The sequence below is a fragment of the Lutra lutra genome, chromosome 8 (genome assembly GCF_902655055.1).
Source record: "Lutra lutra chromosome 8, mLutLut1.2, whole genome shotgun sequence".
In the NCBI taxonomy this organism is placed as follows: Eukaryota; Metazoa; Chordata; class Mammalia; order Carnivora; family Mustelidae; genus Lutra; species Lutra lutra.
Genome location: NC_062285.1, coordinates 22,700,599 through 22,720,247, shown reverse-complemented (window position 1 = coordinate 22,720,247; position 19,649 = coordinate 22,700,599). Strand labels below are relative to the sequence as shown.

Sequence of the window (19,649 nt, the reverse complement as noted above, 5' to 3'; positions counted from 1 at the left end):
CCCCATATTTCAGACACCAAATTTAACGTAGCTTATTTTTCTATGCCATTTATTTTTGTTTGCTTTCTACTTCTAAGAAGGAACAACTTCCCCAGAAGCTCTCCTATTTCCCCAGAAGGCACTTCTCCTTGCCCTTCCCTTATTAGTCTCTCTTATGAGGTTCCCTTTCCACTTACCAAAAGACTTAGCAGGAAGAGGTCAGATGATTCAGGATTGGTCAAGGAGATTCTATTCATTTATTTCTACATCTCATTTCAAGCCCTGGCCTTAGCATCATATAGACTTCTAAAATTATTATTCAGCCTATTACTTGGATTCTTTGGGATTAAAAATTAAACTTTCATTACTTCTTTATGTGTCCTTCGCTTAGAGTTCTGAGGGCTTAAATCACTTATGAAATATTAATGAGAGGTGCTGCTTTTTATTCTGGAAAGATGCTTCTGCACCATTCATTGATTTGTTCTATACAATTTAAAAGCTTTCTTAGACAAAAACAGATGAACTAACAGTTGATCTGTTCTTGCTATACTCATTCTTTTGTTACTGGCCACATTACATCACCCATGGGCAATGTGTGTTTCTAGAAGCAGAAGTTTAGTTGAAAGAGATACATAAATCCAAGAATTAATGCATAAATGTGTGCTTCTTAATATAAAAAGAAAAATATAGATATGCTACACTGGATCTGGGCAATGCCACATTTATTATCTTCTGTAGTTAAATTTTATTCTCAAATAAAATACAGAGCTCTCTTACTGAGCAAAAAATCTTTCAAAAACATACTATACATGAAAAAGATACAGTAGGCAATAGTATCTTTATTTAAATATCTCCATTTAAAGGATAGATTTGCATGGGAACAAGACAACTGGAACCACATAATTAGAAGATGTGGGATTTTTAGAAATGCATATATTCATTCAAAAGAAAATTTCTTGTTATTATTCTCCCAGATCTCTCTAGAATTCCCTCTCTCACTTTTCACTCTTTCTAAAATTTTGGGTGGTCTTTTCTCTCTTATAAATAGAGTTAATAAATGGCAAAGCCATCTGCTTTCTAAACCACCAGTGTATCTGAAATACCATTACTCTTTTTTTTATTCCTTTACTTAAATATTCACTTTTTAGGTATACCTTTTAAAAATGAAATCACCATTTCAGAGAGCAATATTTTGAGTCATAATAATTCCATTTGAATTTGGTTCCAGAATCTTTCTTTCTTCCATGCCCACTGTCTGAAGAAAATGAAAAGAAGTAGATATACTTTAAAAAAAAAAATGGCTCAGTTCACAGATTATCCCAATAGATAGATGTGAGGTATTGGCAAGAAATTGGTAGAAGTCAGCATAAGTCTATCTAGCATCCCACGTAGGTACATCTAAATCCTATTCTGACAATAACTAGAGTTTGGTCTTTGTGACCTCAATTTCCTCATTTGTAAAATTAAGGATTTAAATTAGATGACCTTTCAGACCCTTGCTGTGCTAAAATTCTACAAATCGATTGTATTCCTTTAGGATGGTCAAGGACATAATAGAAAATCTTTTCAATTATTCAAATCACTATACATGTCCTGTCCTTCTAATAGTGCTCTTATATTGTCTCCATCAACAACCTCTGAGGGAAATTTAATCAAGACTTTATGGGTGTGTGTGCACATCAGAATGTCAATACTTCAATGGCCAACCATGAAAGAAAGGGTCTTACCAGCTCTATCTGAACTGATAAGTTCAAGGCAGGAGCTGGAAATGTGGCCTAGGAAAACCTTGCATTTTTATAATATGTTAATACTTTAAGCTTCTTTTATCATTCACTGTCTTGATTTATATTCACAAAGTTTGAAGGAATAAGTAGGGTATCTTGTAGAAGAAGGCACTGAAGCATCCAGATAAAAAATTGCTCAAGGTTATGCAGTCATCAAATGACTGGGCAAAAATAAGCACTTAGAAAAATTAACTCTAATCCCATTCTGGCCACATAATATTCTCCTATTCTGTTCTACAAAATTAAATGTTTCAGTGCTTTATTTTTTTAAATAACTTTTCACAATGATTTGGAGTTCATATAACTTCTTACTGAAATTCAATTAGAACATAGTACAAGGCCAGAGAGGGTAAATCATTCCAGATGCTTTGGTAACACCTTAGAGTCATAAGAACCCCACATAGCACCTAATACAAAGGTACGCAGATTTCCCTAAAAATTAGAGTTACAGTGTTACCTGTCTCAGAAAAGCATTGTGCATGGTTCCATGTTAATGTCCGGTAACCAGGGAGCCAGATATGGAATTGGGAAACTTACAAGGGCTTCTTTCCTATGGAAGGTGAGCCACCTTTTGCAGTCATAGCTACACAACTGTGTCTCTGTTCTTATCAGAGAACAGTACAACTGGAACTAATTCAATTTCCAGCTCTCCCACTCCCCAAACATGTAACCATGAGCAAGAGACAATTTCTCTGGGCCTCAGTTTCCTCATTTCAAATAGGAATAATAATGGTTTTTGTGAGGATTCAATGAATTAACTCATGTCAAAGATGTACCACATCCAACAGATAGTAGAAAGACAATAATCGTTATCTACTTAATTATAGTACTTTAAAGTCTTAGAATAGCACCTGGTGCATAGTAAGTACTCTCTAAGTGTGAGCTATTTTTTTCTATCCTTAAAGTTAAAAAACAGATGGTGGAGATTTAATTTTTATTTACATAAAAATATCTGAAATTGCTCCATAGTGTAAAACTTTAATGTATTTTATGGAATATTCTGGAAAACATAAACTGAATGAATATACACATTTACCTTACCCTCTGAGACAACAATCTCTGGATTAAAAAAATATATTGCTAAATCCAGAGAGGCAGTTCAAGATGGCAGTAGAGCAAGATCCCGAACTTACCTCTTCCTATGAACACAACAAATCTCCAGCTACATGTAGAAAAATTCCCTCTGATAAAGAACTGAAAACTACCTGAATAAGCTTCTCCACAACAAAGGATAAAAGCGCCACACCAAAATGGGAAGGAGAGGCATAGATTCATCTATAGGGACTCCCTCTGGGGATGGAGACACTGGCAGGTACCAGTACCATCTCCAGTACCATTTTTGGCATTCTCCCTCTAACCTGCTAGTGTTGGTAGGCATACCCAGCCTTTATATTCTGTACTCCATGACCGCATCTAAGCCAGCCAAGCAAGTGCCCCTCTCCATGTACCACTACACTGCAGCCCACCAGCTGGGAGAGCACCCCACTCCCCATGTGCCACTCCACCTTAACCTTGCCAGTGACAACCTAGTGAATGCCCCACCCCTACATGCTGCTTTACAGTGGCACCACCAAAGCCAGCCAGCCAACACAGTTCACACAAAGAATGCCCTGTGAGCATCTGGTTCTGGTGGCCAAGGGGGATTAGACCTGCATCCTATGGGTCTGAAACAAATGGAAAGAACATTCTTGGCAGGCTACCACTCCCAGGGTACTGCACAGACAGCAGATTGTAACACATTTCCAGTTTTGCTGTGAAAAAGTCCTATCTATCTGACATGGAGTTTTGGCCTGGGGAGACAGACTTCAGGATTATCACATATGTAGAGGCTATAGAAGTGCTCTCAGGAAGCATAGGTTGGGGGATACCATCTTTTTTATTTGATCTCACTACAGCCCACCAATACCTCCTAGAAAATAGTTCATACACTTGTCTCAAGCCTTGACATTTGCAACTGTTGCTAAGCAGATACATTTAGATCATTTGGACTAGAGCCAGCAGTGTCTATAATTGAGGTCCCACAGGACTATATATATTTGTATATCTTAAAAGCTGCTGCCTGTGGGTCTAGCTTCTAAATAGCCTGAACCTAGGTGCTGACCAAAATCCACCCCCTCTGGAACATTCACAGGTCTTGGCACACCCTCAACACCTGGGACCTACCAAGAAAAAAATCAGGCTGCTTAGCCAGTCATAAAGATTTAAGAGACAACAATGGCTTAGGGCAAAGTTAAATGATAGGGTTTATCTCCTACACAAGATCACCCAACCAAGACTGGGAAAATAGCTGTTATACCTTATACATACATAGAAACACAGATAGATAAGCAAAACGAGGAGACAGAGGGATATGTTCCAAATGAAAGAACAGGATAAAATCCCGGGTGGAGGGGGGGGCACCTTAATAAAACAAAGATAAAGAATTTACCCGATAAAGAGTTCAAAGTATGGTCCTCTGAAGAAGAATGAATGAACATAGTGCAAACTTCAACTAAAGTATAGAAAATATGAGAAAGTACCAAATTGAAGCCACAGAAATGAAGAATGCAATAACTGCTCTGAAACATATGCTAGGAGGGTTCAACAACAGAGAGAGATCAAGTAGAAGAGAGAATCAGTGAGCCGGAAGACATGGCAGTGGAACTCTTCCAAACAGAGCAGCAAAAGGAAAAAAATAATAGTAATAACTTTAGCTTAAGGAACATACAGGATATCATCAAGCAGAATAATATTCACATTACAGGGGTTCCACAGGAAAAAAGGAGAGAGAGAAAGAAGCAGAAAACTTACTTTGATTGATGAAAGAAATTAAAGGATACACAAATAAATAGAAAGATACTCTGTGCTCATAGGATGGAAGAATTAATACTGTTAGATTGTCCAGGTTACCCAAAGCAATCTACAGAGTCAATGATACACCTATCAAAATTCCAGTGGCATTTTTCACAGAAAGAGAACAATGATCCTATGATTTGTAGGGAACCACAAAAGATTCTGTATAGCCAAAGCCATCCTGTGAAAAAAGAATAAAGCTGTAGGCATCACTCTCCTTTATTTCAAGCTATACTACAAAGCTAGAGTAATTAAAACAGTATAGTATTACAATAGAATCAGACATAGAGATCAATGGAAAAGAACAGAAAACCCAGAGATAAACCCAACTACATATGGTCAGTTAATTTACAATGAAAGAGGCAAGAATATACAATGGGGAAAGGAAAGCTCTTCAATAAATGGTGTTGAGAAAACATGCAAAAGAATGGAACTAGATCGCTGTCTTATACCATACATAAAATTAACTCAAAATGGATTAAAAACTTGGTGTAAGACCAGAAATCATACAGACTAGAAAAAAACATAGGAAGAAAGCTCTTTGACATTGGTCTTAGTAGTAACTTTTTGGATCTGACTCCAGAAGCAATGGCAACAAAAGCAAAAATGAACAAATGCGACTATATCAAACTAAAATGTTTCTACAAACTGAAGTAAGCCATCAACACAACAAAAAGGCAACCTGATGAATGGGAGAAGTATTTGTAAATCAAACATCAAATAAATAGTTAACATCCAAAACATATAAAGAAATCATACAACTCAATAGCAACAAAAGACAATCCAATTAAAAAATGGGCAGAGGATCTGAGTAGACATTTTTCTAAAGAAAATATACAGATGGCCAACAGGCACTCAGCATCTCTAATATGAGGGTGACGCAAATTAAAACCAGGATAAGATATCACCTCACACCTGTGGGAACAACTATTACCAAAAAGACAAAAAATAACAATGTTGGCAAAGATGTGGTTAAAAGGGAACCCTTGTGCACTTTTGGTGGGGGTGTAACCACTATTGAAAACTACATGAAACTTCCTCAAAAAATGAAAATAAAACTACACTATGATCCAGCAATTCCACTTCCTACTCTTTAATGAAAGAAAAGAAAACCACTAATTTAAAAAGATGTATGCACCTCTATGTTCATTGCAGCATTATTACAATACCCAACATATGGAAACAACCTATGTATCCATTGATCAATGAATGGATAAAGAAGATGTGGTATTTGTGTATCTATAACGGAATATTACTCAGCTATGAAAAAAAACAATGAAATCTTATCATTTGTGATAATATGGACGGACCTCATCAGCATTATGCTACAGACTTTCAGTCATAAAATAAATAATATCATGGGGATGTAATACATGGCCTATAATCACAGGGCCTATAATCAATCATTCTGTATTGCAAGTTTAAAAGTTGCTATAAAAGTAAATCTTAGAAGTTCTCATCACAAGAAAAAAATTGTTACTTGGTATGGCTACAAATAGGTAATACACTTAATGTGGTGATCATTTTGCAATGTATACAAATGTTGAATCACAATGTTGTACACTTGAAACCAAGGTAATGTGTATCTGAACTAAGCTAAATATCAATAAATACTACTGTGGCACCATGCTCAATGTACTTCATTTTTCACCTAAGTCCAACTCTTACACTGAAATTCTTTGTTTCTCTACTATACGTATCAAGGAGGGAAGAGGGCAAGAGGTTACATAGGTTTTTCCTGGAAAAATAAATTGGGTCTAACACATGAGCAAACAAAATCGCCAATGCCTCTCTGAGTTTATATAAAATGATTGCACCCAACAAACACTGTTTTGTCTCTTTTTCTCAATACTCTAATTTGTGGCTTGACCAATAATTAAGCAAAAGAAATACCAGGCCAGGCAAACCAAAGTGCCTCTTTGTTTCAGATATTCTTCACATTACAATCATTACACACACTTAAATCAGAGTTAAAGTTATTTGAAAGAGAGCATGCAGGCCTAAGGAAAGGAAAAAACCTGAAACAAGGGTCACCCAATGCTTTACCTTAATTCTTTGCCACCGAATAGCTAGTTCACCTGGGCAAATCCTTTTACTTTTCTGGGATGAGTTTCCTGGACAGTCTATGAAAATTATGTCTTATTAGTAAATCTCATTAGTCTTTCCTATTTGCATTCACCTCAGTTATTAAGGATCAGTTTCATAGCTTGTAATCGGGCATTATTATGAGTTCCTAGTCCCAGCTTTCTTTTTTGACCTTTGCTATTTCATTACCAATCTCCTGTTTCACGATCTATAGATCGATTTTTGGCAGATTCTTTCATACTCTCTAGAACAGTTGTTCTCAGACTCTAGCCTGAGTCAGAATGACCCGGGAGAGGCCAAGAGCTTGTTAAAACACAGATTGCTAAGCATGCCCCTACAGGTTCTGATGCAGTAGGTCTGGGATAGGGGACAGAACTGGATTTCTAACATCCAGATCGTCCAGGGGATCCACACGCTGCTGGCCGTACAACCACTACACTATAGAATACAAAAATGTTGATTAACGTCATGAAAGGGCCATGGACTAGTCAAAGTTACCTCCATGTAACTCAGGGAACAGACACTCTGGCCTTCCAGCTCTACATGGGTGAAGTTGATCTGTATTTGTTCTCCCACGGGCTGCGTTATAATATAGATGCACTGTCTGCTGTGAGTGAAAGGTCCAGACAAGTCAGAAGACAGAAGACCCTCTGGGTCTGTGTAGTTTCCTCCACAATGCAGATCCGCTAAAGAGAACAGGGAAGACAAGGGAAAGGTCCTGTGAGTGGCCATTCCTGTGACCGTCAGGCATTAGATATAATCCTTAAAAATTGACACACATGCACACAAAATCATATATCCATTTTATTCACCCTGTGAATAAAGACATTAGGCCTATGTCTCTGATCATATTTTCAGTTTGACGCGTGTTTGTGGGACATCCATATAGTGCCTAAAGAAATAGATCCAGACATATGTGATCTAACTTCCCATCTAACATCCTCTTCTACATTTAGAATGTATCCTAAATACATTTAGGCTCTCCTTCATTCCAAAACGATTTGGGGTAGCTTATAAAATACATGTTATAAAATAAAATATTGGACTAGAAAAAGGAATCTAATTAAAGGAATAATGAACATAGAACAGCGGGGTGTGGGACGCCTGGGTGGCTCAGTTGGTTAAGCCGCTGCCTTTGGCTCAGGTCATGATCCCAGCGTCCTGGGATTGAGTCCCACATCGGGCTCCTTGTTCTATGGGGAGCCTGCTTCTCCCTCTGCCTCTACCTGCCACTCTGTCTGCCTGTGCTCACTCTCTCTCTCTCTCTCTCTCTCTGACAAATAAATAAATAAAATCTTTAAAAAAAAAAAAAAAGAACAGCGGGGTGTGCTCAAGGGAAAGTTGACACGCACAAAAGTGGGTAGAGACTCCATAGTCTACAGAAGGTTGGCTCTAGATTCAGACTGAAGCCAGGGCAAATGAAGAAAGGGGACCTGTGAAAAGATGTTCATGGTTACTTTTCCTGATATTGAGACCTGAAAGGTGTTTTTTCTGTGAATTCTCATCAGGGCCCAATGAGGTATTTAAGGATAAAAGCCCTAAAGTAAAAATCATAGAGTATTTTATTGTTTGTCATTGGTTTGTTGGTTTGTTTTAAGGTGTCAATATAAGCTCTAAGCATAAAAAGATGGCACTGTCCTTCACATTCATACGCTTTCCCAATGATCAGGTTACTTACAGGGTGATGTTAAGTAGGTGACATGGAAGCCTTGGTCATTAATCTGGTTGTCAGAATGAAAATGAATTCTGGCAAAGGGACCTGTAGTCTGGAGTGGTGGGACAGAGTAAGTGGTACAGAATTTCCCAAGAACAGGGTCCTGATACAAAGGACCATCTCGAATCTAAAAACAAAACAAAAAAATAATTAAGCACAAAATGGTCAGATTTTGAAAAACCCCAGTCATTTTGTACATTAACTTCAAAAAAGCTGTGATTGCAAACTGATGGCTCTCAGAGGTTCTCCCATCACATATATATCCAATACTCAGTTGGGGTTCACTAAAGGGAAGTCTCCTCCTCCCACCATTCTTAATACCTTATCTCTGTCTAAATTTTAATTCCAAGGCTAGATGTATAATTTTGAAATTTTCTCATGAACCTTTCTCAATGTTTTCTTTCCTTAGTTTTTTCCCCCTAGATGTTGTTTTTGTAATGATAAATTCCTAGTAATTAAGAAGGAGGAAATGAATATATGCAAAGAAGATGGAAGAAAGAATACCAACAGTGCTGACTGATTCACAACTTGGTCTAGGTATTCAGAAGGGTCAGAGGTAGAAAGAAGTGAAGTCAGGTTGACGCAACATAGAGACAGTTTAATGTGTTTTAGAAGTGCAATCCTAATAGTAACTGAGTACCGTGATAATGACAATATGACCTGAGAAATCCTTTTTAATTGTTGGTTTTTAATCTCTTAAATAATCATGTTAACCCCTCTGTAATTCTGTTGTAACTAAAAGTTCTGTACTACCTAGAACACCAAACATCAGTGCTATTTTAACATGGCCAATTTGGTCCACTCAAATTACTTTTTCTTTTGGCAGCAAAGTTCTGGGACAGCGGTATTTTATTTCTATATTTAACTACTTCCTCTAAATATCATTGAGAAAGGAGAAGCATTTCAATATTATCAGAATGATTGATATTTTCTAGTACACGTATATCCAGGAATTAATGTGGGGATAAAAAAAAAGCCTCTAATTTTAATTTGATGGAAAATCCATGCTACTGTTAACATTTAAAAGATTATGTTGTTGAAATTTTTCAGGGAGAGGTAGATTTTCCCAGTCACTCCCAAGGGTTTCGAATCCATTACAACTGCTAAATTACTAATGAATTTAACTTGTGGAGATCCCGGTTTGACAGCCACACCTTTCTATCCTTTATGAATAATTCCATAGCACTCCATTCTTCTCTAATGGACTTAGAAAAGCATATTGTCTTTTATCACTACGGCAAGGACTACTAAGATTTATGGAGACAAATAAGACAGGAGCAACATAGGAACTCAATCTTCTCAATGATCTTTTCAGTCTACAAATGCAGAGCAGCATTTCTGATATACCCATAAGCTCATGGCCTTTTTTTTTTCTTCTTCTTCTGTATTTTAATCTTTTACTAATGTTAAGCAGGAGGGGCACAGACTGACTTCTCTTCTCCCAATGACAGTTATCAATATATTCTAAGCTCACCCACTAACAATCAATTTCAACACAATTGCTATCATTTTTCTTCACAGAGCACTATAGTTAGCTTGTGAAATAATGCGTCAGTTACCCTAGACAACTGAAGTCTTGATTCTGCATTGGAAAAGATAACCATTACTGTTTCTTTTGTTAATTCTTCCATTCCCTCCTTAGGGGACTGGGCTTCCAGGAAATGACATAGAACAGTAAGGCAGTCTGTTTCCCAGATTCAAACGAAACCCAGAAGAACCAACAAGCTGACACAATTAAGAATAAGGAATTAGCAAGACTTAAGACATCAGCTGCCTATTGAATATATCTAACTACTGCTAGAAAATTATAGTCATCCACAGGTATCACCAAACCATACTTCTCCTGAGTTCCAATCAGGTCATGATATGTTCTATCCAAATATGATTGTTTACCTCAAGATAATCTTTGCTGCAATCATCATGGTGCTCCAGACTCAAGGTCCCAAAAGTAAATGTTATCAAGAGCCCAGGACTGGTTATTACTTTCCAGACACAATCTCTTCCTGGAGGATAGTTTCCAGGATATCCCGGAGATTTAATCGAACCATAAGTACCCGTCAGTATATCTCCACACTCTAAAATAAGAGGAAAAATAACTTTACATTGTATACAAATTATAATTTATGTAGAGTTATCATAGTCCTTACTGCAAGAAGACAAGCTTTGTTGAAACAACTGTGTGCCATTTGGGATGCCCTCATAAATTAAACAAGGCTTTCATTATTCCAGTTTGATACAGTTATAAATCTAGGAATATTAGCTGATAAATGAATGAGTCACTCCTGCATTGCGCTCTGTGCTTATCAGCTATCACATGGTGATACGATTTTAAAATACAGTGCTGAACTGTCTGAGGGATGAGATGATAGACACTTCTTTTCACTTTGAAAGAGATTAACTTCTGTATAACTTTTTAAAAGTTCTGGTTCTTGAAAAGTTCTTCTTAACTCTTAAAAAGTTCTGGAACTTCTATTACCCCATGTCTTTCAACAAACCAGATTATTTTATACATTAGAATAGTTAAGTGCTATGTAATTTTCATATGAGAAGATTTTTTTAACACTATGATATAATTAAACTCTTCATTTTATAAGTGAATAAAATCAAATGTCTATGGGTGGTTGAGCCACTTGCCTTGACCAGGAATGGAGTGAGGTAGAGGCGGGGCAAGGCTTTGTGACACCCACACCACTACCACTTCATTAATTACCCCCCACCAACCCCCTAAAGTTGTATATCAGTGACTGAAGGAATCTTTTCTTTATTAATATTCACACTTATTTAACAAAGACTCTGATGGCTTATACAAAATACTATCCAACATCACTCATCATCAGGGAAATACTATTCAAAACCACAATGAGATACCACTTCACACCTGTCCCAATGGCTAAAATTAACTACACAAGAAACAACAGGTGCTGGTAAGGATTCAGAGAAAGTGGAATCCTCTTGCACTGCTGGTGGGAGTGCAAACTGGTGCAGCCACTCTGGAGAATAATGTGGAGGTTCCACAGAAATTTAAACATAGAACTATCCTACGATCCAGCAATTGCATTACTAGTTATTTATCCAAAGGGTAGAAAAATACAGATTCAGAGGGGCACATGCCCCGATGTTTACAGCACCATTATCAACAACAGCCAAACTATGGAGAGAGCCCAAATGTCCATCAACTGCTGAATGGATAAAGAAAATGTGGTATATATAAACAATGGAATATTACTCAGCCATCCAAAAGAATGAAATCTTGCCATTTGTGACGATGTGGCTAGAACTAAGTGTATTATGCTAACTAAAATAAGTCAGCCAGAAAAAGACAAATACCTAATGATTTCACTCATGTAGAATTTAAGAAAGAAAACTAATGAACATATTGGAAAGGGGAAAAAAGGAAGAAAAAAAAAGGAGAGAGAGGGAAAATAACCATAAGACTCCTAACAACAGAGAGTGGACTAAGGGTTGATGGAGGGAGGTAGGCGGGGGATGGGATAGATGGTGATGGGGATTAAGGAGAGCACTTGTGATGAGCACTGGGTGTTGTATGTAAGTGATGAATTACTAAATTCTACTCCAGAAATCAATACTGCACTGCATGTTCACCAACTAGAATTTAAATTAAAAAATTGAAAAAGAAATACTACTGTAAAGTTGAAAAACAGAGATGATAAATAAAGAGTCTAGGCTGCAGTGAAAAAAATTAGAAAAAAATAAAATAGATGACATTTCTGATATGCATGATATACGATTTACACAGCTATGCAGGTTACTTAGACAAGTCTTGCTGCCAAGGCAAAAAGTGAAACAAATTAATTACATGATTCTCACTGTTCCTAATAAGAAAACACCTGAGTTGCTCAGAGGAAGAGGAATTGCCTAAAATTTAGTAGTTAAATTATTATATGGATAAAAAATTACAATATCATAAGCAAAGTAAAATGTTAATGGTGCTCCGTGAAAAAAATTCAATACATAATACAAAGAATTAACATCTCTGATATATGAAGAGCTTCCAAAAAATAGAGACATCAAGAGCTCACTGGCAAGAATTCAAAAGTCCTCTATACTTGGGAAAGATGTTCTCTCACTCAGAGCAAGGGACATACAAATAAAAACTTTGCTGAGATACCATTTCTTGCCTCTCAGAATGATACATATCCAGAATACCGAAAACAAATGATCAGCATGATCCGTGGTACATGGAGAAGTAGGCACTCTCGTATATTGCTGATGGGAATACAAGGTAGTACAGCTCTTACAGAAGAGATTATGGCAATGTCTAGCAAAAATACAGACATTTATTTTTAGACCAAGTAATCACACTTTTAGAAATCTATTCCAAAGAGACACTGGCAAAAATGCAGTAAGACAACTTCCCAAGGACTCTGTTGCAATACAGTTTGGAATTCCAAAAGACTGGGAACTTTAAGCTAAATGTTCATCAAGGGAGGGCTGACTGAATAGACAGTGAGTGAGATATCCATGCAATGCACACTATGATCTCATTATGGAGCAGTCTCTAGGATATATCAAGTGAAAAAGCAAACTAGCAACAGTGCCTATTATATGCTACCATTTTTTTTTAAATGGGGGAAACTTGATCGTATGTGATTATCTGCTTATATTTTTTAAATGGAAGGGTAAATCAAAAACTAATAAAAATTGTTTCCTTTGGGAGAAGAAAGGAACAAGACAGAAGGGATAGGGATGAAGGTTAGACTTCTCTAAATTTATTAATGAATTTTGATTTGGCTTTGGAAATATGAATATGTTTTACATAATTATAAAGTAAAATTCAGTAAAAATGAAAAAGTGAAATCTTTAAAATCACAAACAAAATGAAATAACTGTTGAACTAACAGTTTAAAGATAGAGAAGAGAAATATTCCAAGACGCTTTAAAACACTGTAAAGTTCGAATACAGAGCTTGAGTGCAACACATATTAAGTACAAAAAGAATAGCCAAGGAATACTAAATGGCTTTCAGTTATCATATTATTAGTAATAATATTGATATTGTTATTTTGAAAATTCATACAGTAGGATTAAGTACACAGGTAATATGTTGATGTCACTAGGAACCAGGATTTTTCGAAGTGAGAAGAGGTATAAATATAAAATTAAAAACCTTTAATTTCAATATGCAAGTATATTGGAAGATCATGAAGAATACATGATATGCTTTTTCCTTAAAACTAATAAAAATAGGGGCACCTGGGTGGCTTAGTTGGTTGAATGTCTGACTCTTGATTTTAGCTCAGGTCTTGATTTCCGGGTTGTGAGTTTGAACCCCACACTGGGCACCATTCTGGGTATGGAGTCTACTTAAAAAATAGTAATATTTAGGGGCACCTGGGTGGCTCACTGGGTTGGGCCTCTCCTTTCAGCTCAAGTCATGATCTCGGGGTCCTAGGATCGAGCCCCGCATCAGGCTCTCTGCTCGGTGGGAAGCCTGCTTCCCCCTCTCTCTCTTTCCCTGCCTTTCTGCCTACTTGTGATCTCTGTTTGTCAAGTAAATAAATAAAATCTTTTAAAAAATAGTATTTTTTTTAAAAAGTAGCATTTTTTAAAGATTTCTAATTCCTTCTATTGAAAGATGTATAGACTTTGTTCAACCTAGGAGCAATAGCCACTCCTACTACCCAGATTATAGAATCTAAATACCATTACCCATTAGAGGAGTACAACTCTTCAGAGAAATAATTGGTTCCAGTCCTAACACAATAAACATATAGGAAGAACCTAGAACATCTTTCAGAGCAGAAAGCAAGGAAGTTTCCAAAGGTAACTAGAATTGGGTCAAAGAGGCTTAGAAACTAACTTGAAAGTTTTCCCACTAGCCAAATATGGAACATTTTAACATAGGAAAATCTAGACTGGATTATAATACATCAAATATGATAAAATATGAGTTCATATTTGGTACTAAAACCAAAACGAAATAAAAAGAATAACAAGTAATTGTTCATTCTGGAGAAAGCTAGGAAATCAGGTAATTAATTTGAATACTGGAGAAAAATAGGGGGAAGAATCAAGCATTTATCCTACCTTTCTTGACTGATCTGTATGTGAGAGTAACCAAATAGTTGACATGGGAAAGGCCTACTCCACTGAAGAACTCCAGATAATAAATGAAGAATAAAAGATAAAATTCAACTGCCATCATTTTGAAAACCCCAATTAATCTAAACAATGAGCCTATGGGTTGCTAAGGCCATTAGAGAAAGGGCAAAAGGGAAGCTTTCTAATAGAAAGAGCAACCTGAGAAAATCAAAACACTCTAATCAATGAGGCAGTCATGACAGGGAAGCAAATAGACATTGAGTACCTCCAAATGTGATCCTTTTTGTCCCCCTAAACATTAAATTCAATTTGATCAAACCATTCCAGCGAAGTCTAGAATATGGGAAAATATGCAAGACAAACAACAGTTTCTGTAACACATCAATATAAGCAATGGTTACTATTTGGTAATAATAAAGAATTATGGTTTGTTTTAGTTTTTATTGTCTTCAGACATTGAGAAGCAAGCAGTGAAGGACTGTGATCCTTCAGAGGAAGAAAGCACAAGCGGTGAGTCCCATATATTCTCTCTGTGTGCCTTTCCCAAACTGCAGTGCCAGACAGTGGAGTCCAAGTAGCAGTAATACTCCTACTGGGTGAAATAAACAAAACTTGGGATTTGGGGCCCCTAGAGTAGCTGGGATTTTGGAATAAGGTACTATAGTGAAGACAGCTGCATAGCCATAACACCCCCAAAATTCATGAGTTTTCCTTGAGCCCTTAGCTGTCTTCAGCTGCATGTACACAGGCGAAGACTACATTAAAAAGTATGAGAGCGAGAGAAGTCCCACCTCTGGGACACTTATTAGCAATGGGAAGTATCTCTAAGCGGGGGGGGGGGGGGGGGGGGGGGGAGGGGGGGATAGCCTTTCCTGATTGATAACATTTCATTTTTAAGTTTGGAGATGACATTTTTAAAAAGTGTTGTGTTTGTATACATACATCCACACACTTCTGATTAAAGAATTAAAAAAAAAAAAAAAAAGTATGAGAGCTATGAGACATAGTCAGAATCTCCAGCATACGTATAATCTGAGTTCCAGAAGGAGAGAGGAAAAATGACAGAAGCAGAGGAGAACCACCATGCAATCATCTCAATAGATTTAGGAAAAGTATTTAATATATTTCAATATCCATTCATGATAAAAATTCTTGACAAGCTAGGAATAAAAGGTGAGATGGCTTAAAAACATTCATAAAATCTTTGACACTTTTTTTCTTAAATCTTTGACACTTCTTCCACTGAGGTGGGGTCTGTGTCTCCTCCCCTTGAATCTGGGTGGGCTTATGAGTGCTTTAACCAAATAAAAGTATGGCAGAAATAACATAGTATGACTTCCAAAGATGGGTCCAAAAAACCCATGCAGCATCTGCCTGGGTCTGTTGTAAGGCTTGCTCTAAGACAGACCAAGTGCCATGAAAGAAGATCCATTACCCTAAGACCACCATCAGAGAGGGGCTACATGGAGGCATTCAAGTCAACAGCCTGGTTCAACTCTTATCCAAAAGCCAGCATCAACTGAGTGAGTTATCTTGGGTTTCCAGCCTAGTTGAGCCTGTAGATGACTACAGTTTCAGCCAACATCTAATTGTAACTGCTTGACAGATCAAATGATAATTGGGCCCTTTCCAAATTCCTGGTCCACAAGATCAGAAACATAATAAAATGATTAATGCTCTACAAAACTAAATTTGTGGGTAATACAGAAACAGTAATTTGGAGTGAACTTCCTTTATCTGGTAAGAGTTATCTACAAAAACTTACATCTAAAACATTATATTCAACTGTTAAATACTGAACAAAATTTCCCCATGAGGCTGGGAACAAGAAAATAATGCCTACTCTACCACTTTTGTTCAGTATGGTTCTGGATGTCCTAGCCAGGCAACAAATAAGTTAAGGAAAAGAAAGAAATGATAGTTACAAAGATTGGAAAGGAAGATGTTAAAAGGAAAACCACAGACCCCAAACAGTATCACTTAGGCCAAGTCCCCCAGCATGGGCTTCATACCTAATCTAATTGCACTTTCAGCCTCCCCTAGAAATGTAATCTTAATCTGTCAGTCAGGAATTTTCCACTTAGGGCCAATGAGTCTGCCACATGGGCTCTCTCCATCCCCCAAAGGAAGATGAGGTAATCTGTATGATTAGACCCCCTCACCCTTTGCATTAAGGGAAGACCTTGTCTGGAACAATCTTTTTCTTTTGCTAATAGTTACTTGCCCTATTCTTCTTCCTATAAAAACTTCTCATTTCATACAACTCCTCAGGGCTCCCCTCTGTTTGCTAGATGGGATGATGCCCCATTCATGTACTGTTTAATAAACCCAATTAGATCTTCAAATTTACTCCATTAAATTTTGTTTCTTAGCAAAGAAAAACACTCTTTACTCACAGATAACATAACTGTGTATGTAAAGAAATCCAAAAGAATCCACCAAAAAAGCTGTTAGAATTGATTAATGATTTTAGCAATGTGACTGTATTCAAAATCAAATATTTTTAAAAATATCTTGTATTTCTATATATGACAACACATAACCCATAAAATTGACATTTTTGTAAAACAATATCATTTTATATAGTATAAAATATTAAATATCTAGAAAAAACAACTAAATATGTGGAGTAAACACTGGAATCTATAAATCACTGCTAAGATAAATTAAAAGGAGCTAAATAAATACAGAGATAGTCCATGTTCATAAATTGACAGGGCTAATATTTTTAAGAAGTCATTTCCTCCCTAGTTAATTATAGATTCAAGGCAATGCCAACAAAATCCCAGCAGATTTTAGGGGAAAATTAACAAATTGATTCTAAAACTTATAGGAAAATGTAAACGATCTAGCATATTTTAAAAGAACCAAGTTATAGGACTTACACATCAGATTTCAAGCTTCAATATTTAGTTAAGCCAATGTCGCACAAGGACAGATAAATAGGCCAATAGAAAAGCTGAGAAATTCCAGAAATAGATGCACAGATTTATTTATGAATGAATTGGAAGTTCAGTGGTGTTCTATCTGCTTTTTTACCTGTTTAAAAATTGCACAGTAAAATGCTAAAAAAAAAAAAAAAAAAAAAAACAAGTAGAGCCCCAAAAGACAAAATAACAACAGAAAGAACAAATTATCAAGTGGTCATTAAAATAAGGAATACTAAGGAAGGAACAACAATGTCTTCAAAACATCGCTGCAATGAGCTATTAGTAGAGTTTGTAAGAATGCTGTTTGGTCATTTCATAAGGGACCCATTAAGACTCATGGTTTTTAATCTTTCTTATTCATCCAAATTTTGTTATCTCCAAACACAAAATGAAATTCCAATTCATTTTAGATTTATTTGATTTTAAAAGAATTATAAAAGTATGATATAATCCCTAGATCTCAAAACATTTAATGTTATCGACAAGTCTAACACTAATGAAGAAAACTTAATAATTTCAAGATTTTGCTTGATTTTTCTTCACGTTTACACATACCTGGTTTCTGCGTTTCCCATCTTATTGTAAAGCCTCTCTCACTTCTGAAATGTTCAGAATGCAGATGAAAATAGAGGGCATTGTCACTACTGAGGAAGTCATGAGGGAGATCAGAGCCACAGAATCTTCCAAGCTGGAGTGCCGCAGAGGACTCTCCATCGTGAATCTGAAGAAACTCATGTGGACAATTGCTCACTGATTCTAACCGGAAAAAAGTGAAAGTGATACGCAGCACCTGAAAATGTAAAGGTCACAATGTATTGTTTTTCATTTCCATATTAATTCTAAAGCATTTCTCCCACTAATTAGGAAGCATTCTTATTAAGTCACCTTTCAAGAGACATACCTGCAATTTCCCAATTATCCACAAATACATATGAAAATCTACAAATTCAATAACTTGTGTTAAAAATTGCTTAGGCTCCAGCTAATATAAAAATATATCAAAAATCTTAATGAAATAGATTTTTAACAACTTTATTGAGGTGTAATTGGTATACAAAGAACTGTACATACTAAACGTATATGATTTGATGAGTTCTTGGACATACTGCCAACACCTGTGATGCCTTCACCACCATCAATAGGCATATCCAACACCTCCTAGAGTTTCCTTGTGTCTCTTTTTTTTTTTTTAGTGGTAAGAGCACAACATGAGCTCCATTGTCTTAACAACTGTTGAAGTACACCATAACATATTGCTAACCACACGTACAGTGTTACACATCAGATCTCTAGAGCTTACACATCTTGTGTATCTGAAACTTTATATCCATTGAGTTGTTACTGAATAGATTAATGAAATACATTTACCAAGATCTCATTAAACTGTGAAGTCCACTAAATATAGGCCCTTCAAATGTATAGCTGACAATGCTCCCACATCAGTAAAACACATTGGACATTTGAAAAATCTACCTTGAGTTAAATGTAATTGACTAATATTACCATTCACAAGAATTTATATCCTGGCCTCCTCAATACCCTGTATGTATAGCATACCCACAAATGTTTACTGACTGCCTCCCCCCGACCAGGGATGCTGATTCCTGAGGGTTCTCTGTACTTCTCAACAAGATACTAACAGACTGACAACCTTAGGTATAGACTGAGTAGCTGTGTGTGTGTGTATAAGGTCAGTAAGACCTCAGTGGTTGGATGTCATTAAGAGATGAGTAACACCAAGAGTGGAAGATAGGGAAAAAGTAATCTGAAAGATTCTGAGCATACAGGTAGAAGAGAATAAACACAAAAATACATTTCCAAGTTAAAAATGTTAAATGTACAAACTTAAATATAATTATATAATTAATAAAATAAAAAAGATTTTGTATGGATAACATCACTTAAAAGAGCCAAACTACTAAAAGGAGGCTGTTGGATTTGATTCTCATTATGATCTAAAAACCACAACAGCATTTAGCTAATGAGAAAGGATATCAGGATATTTTTGAAATTCTATATGAGGATAGTTTTAAGATTTGTTATCTAACATTGCATCATTTTTGTCCTTGAAGTAATTTCAATAAAAATCAAATAAGTGTTCATGAATAGAACTACCCTGATTTCTGTAAAATTCCTATAAAATACTATATTATGTAAATGGTGGAAATAAGAAGATGCAAAATCACAATAATCAAGAAAAATGTCATTTTTTTTACAAATCAATAATAAAAGTATTAAAATTTTTCCACAAATGACTTTTCT

The 19,649-nt window shown here is 36.1% G+C and overlaps 1 protein-coding gene across 2 annotated transcripts in view; it reads right to left on the bottom strand.

Annotated features, from left to right (window-relative positions):
- CUBN (cubilin) overlaps positions 1 to 19,649 on the bottom strand; it is a 274,189-nt gene that overhangs the window by 232,015 nt on the left and 22,525 nt on the right. For both annotated transcript variants that reach the window (XM_047739399.1, XM_047739398.1), the window contains exons 14-17: positions 17,943 to 18,177; positions 10,288 to 10,469; positions 8,359 to 8,521; positions 7,179 to 7,366 (exon numbers count right to left, since the gene is read on the bottom strand). In XM_047739399.1, the coding sequence (XP_047595355.1) occupies positions 7,179 to 7,366; positions 8,359 to 8,521; positions 10,288 to 10,469; positions 17,943 to 18,177 (768 nt within the window). The remainder of the gene's footprint in view (positions 1 to 7,178; positions 7,367 to 8,358; positions 8,522 to 10,287; positions 10,470 to 17,942; positions 18,178 to 19,649) is intronic.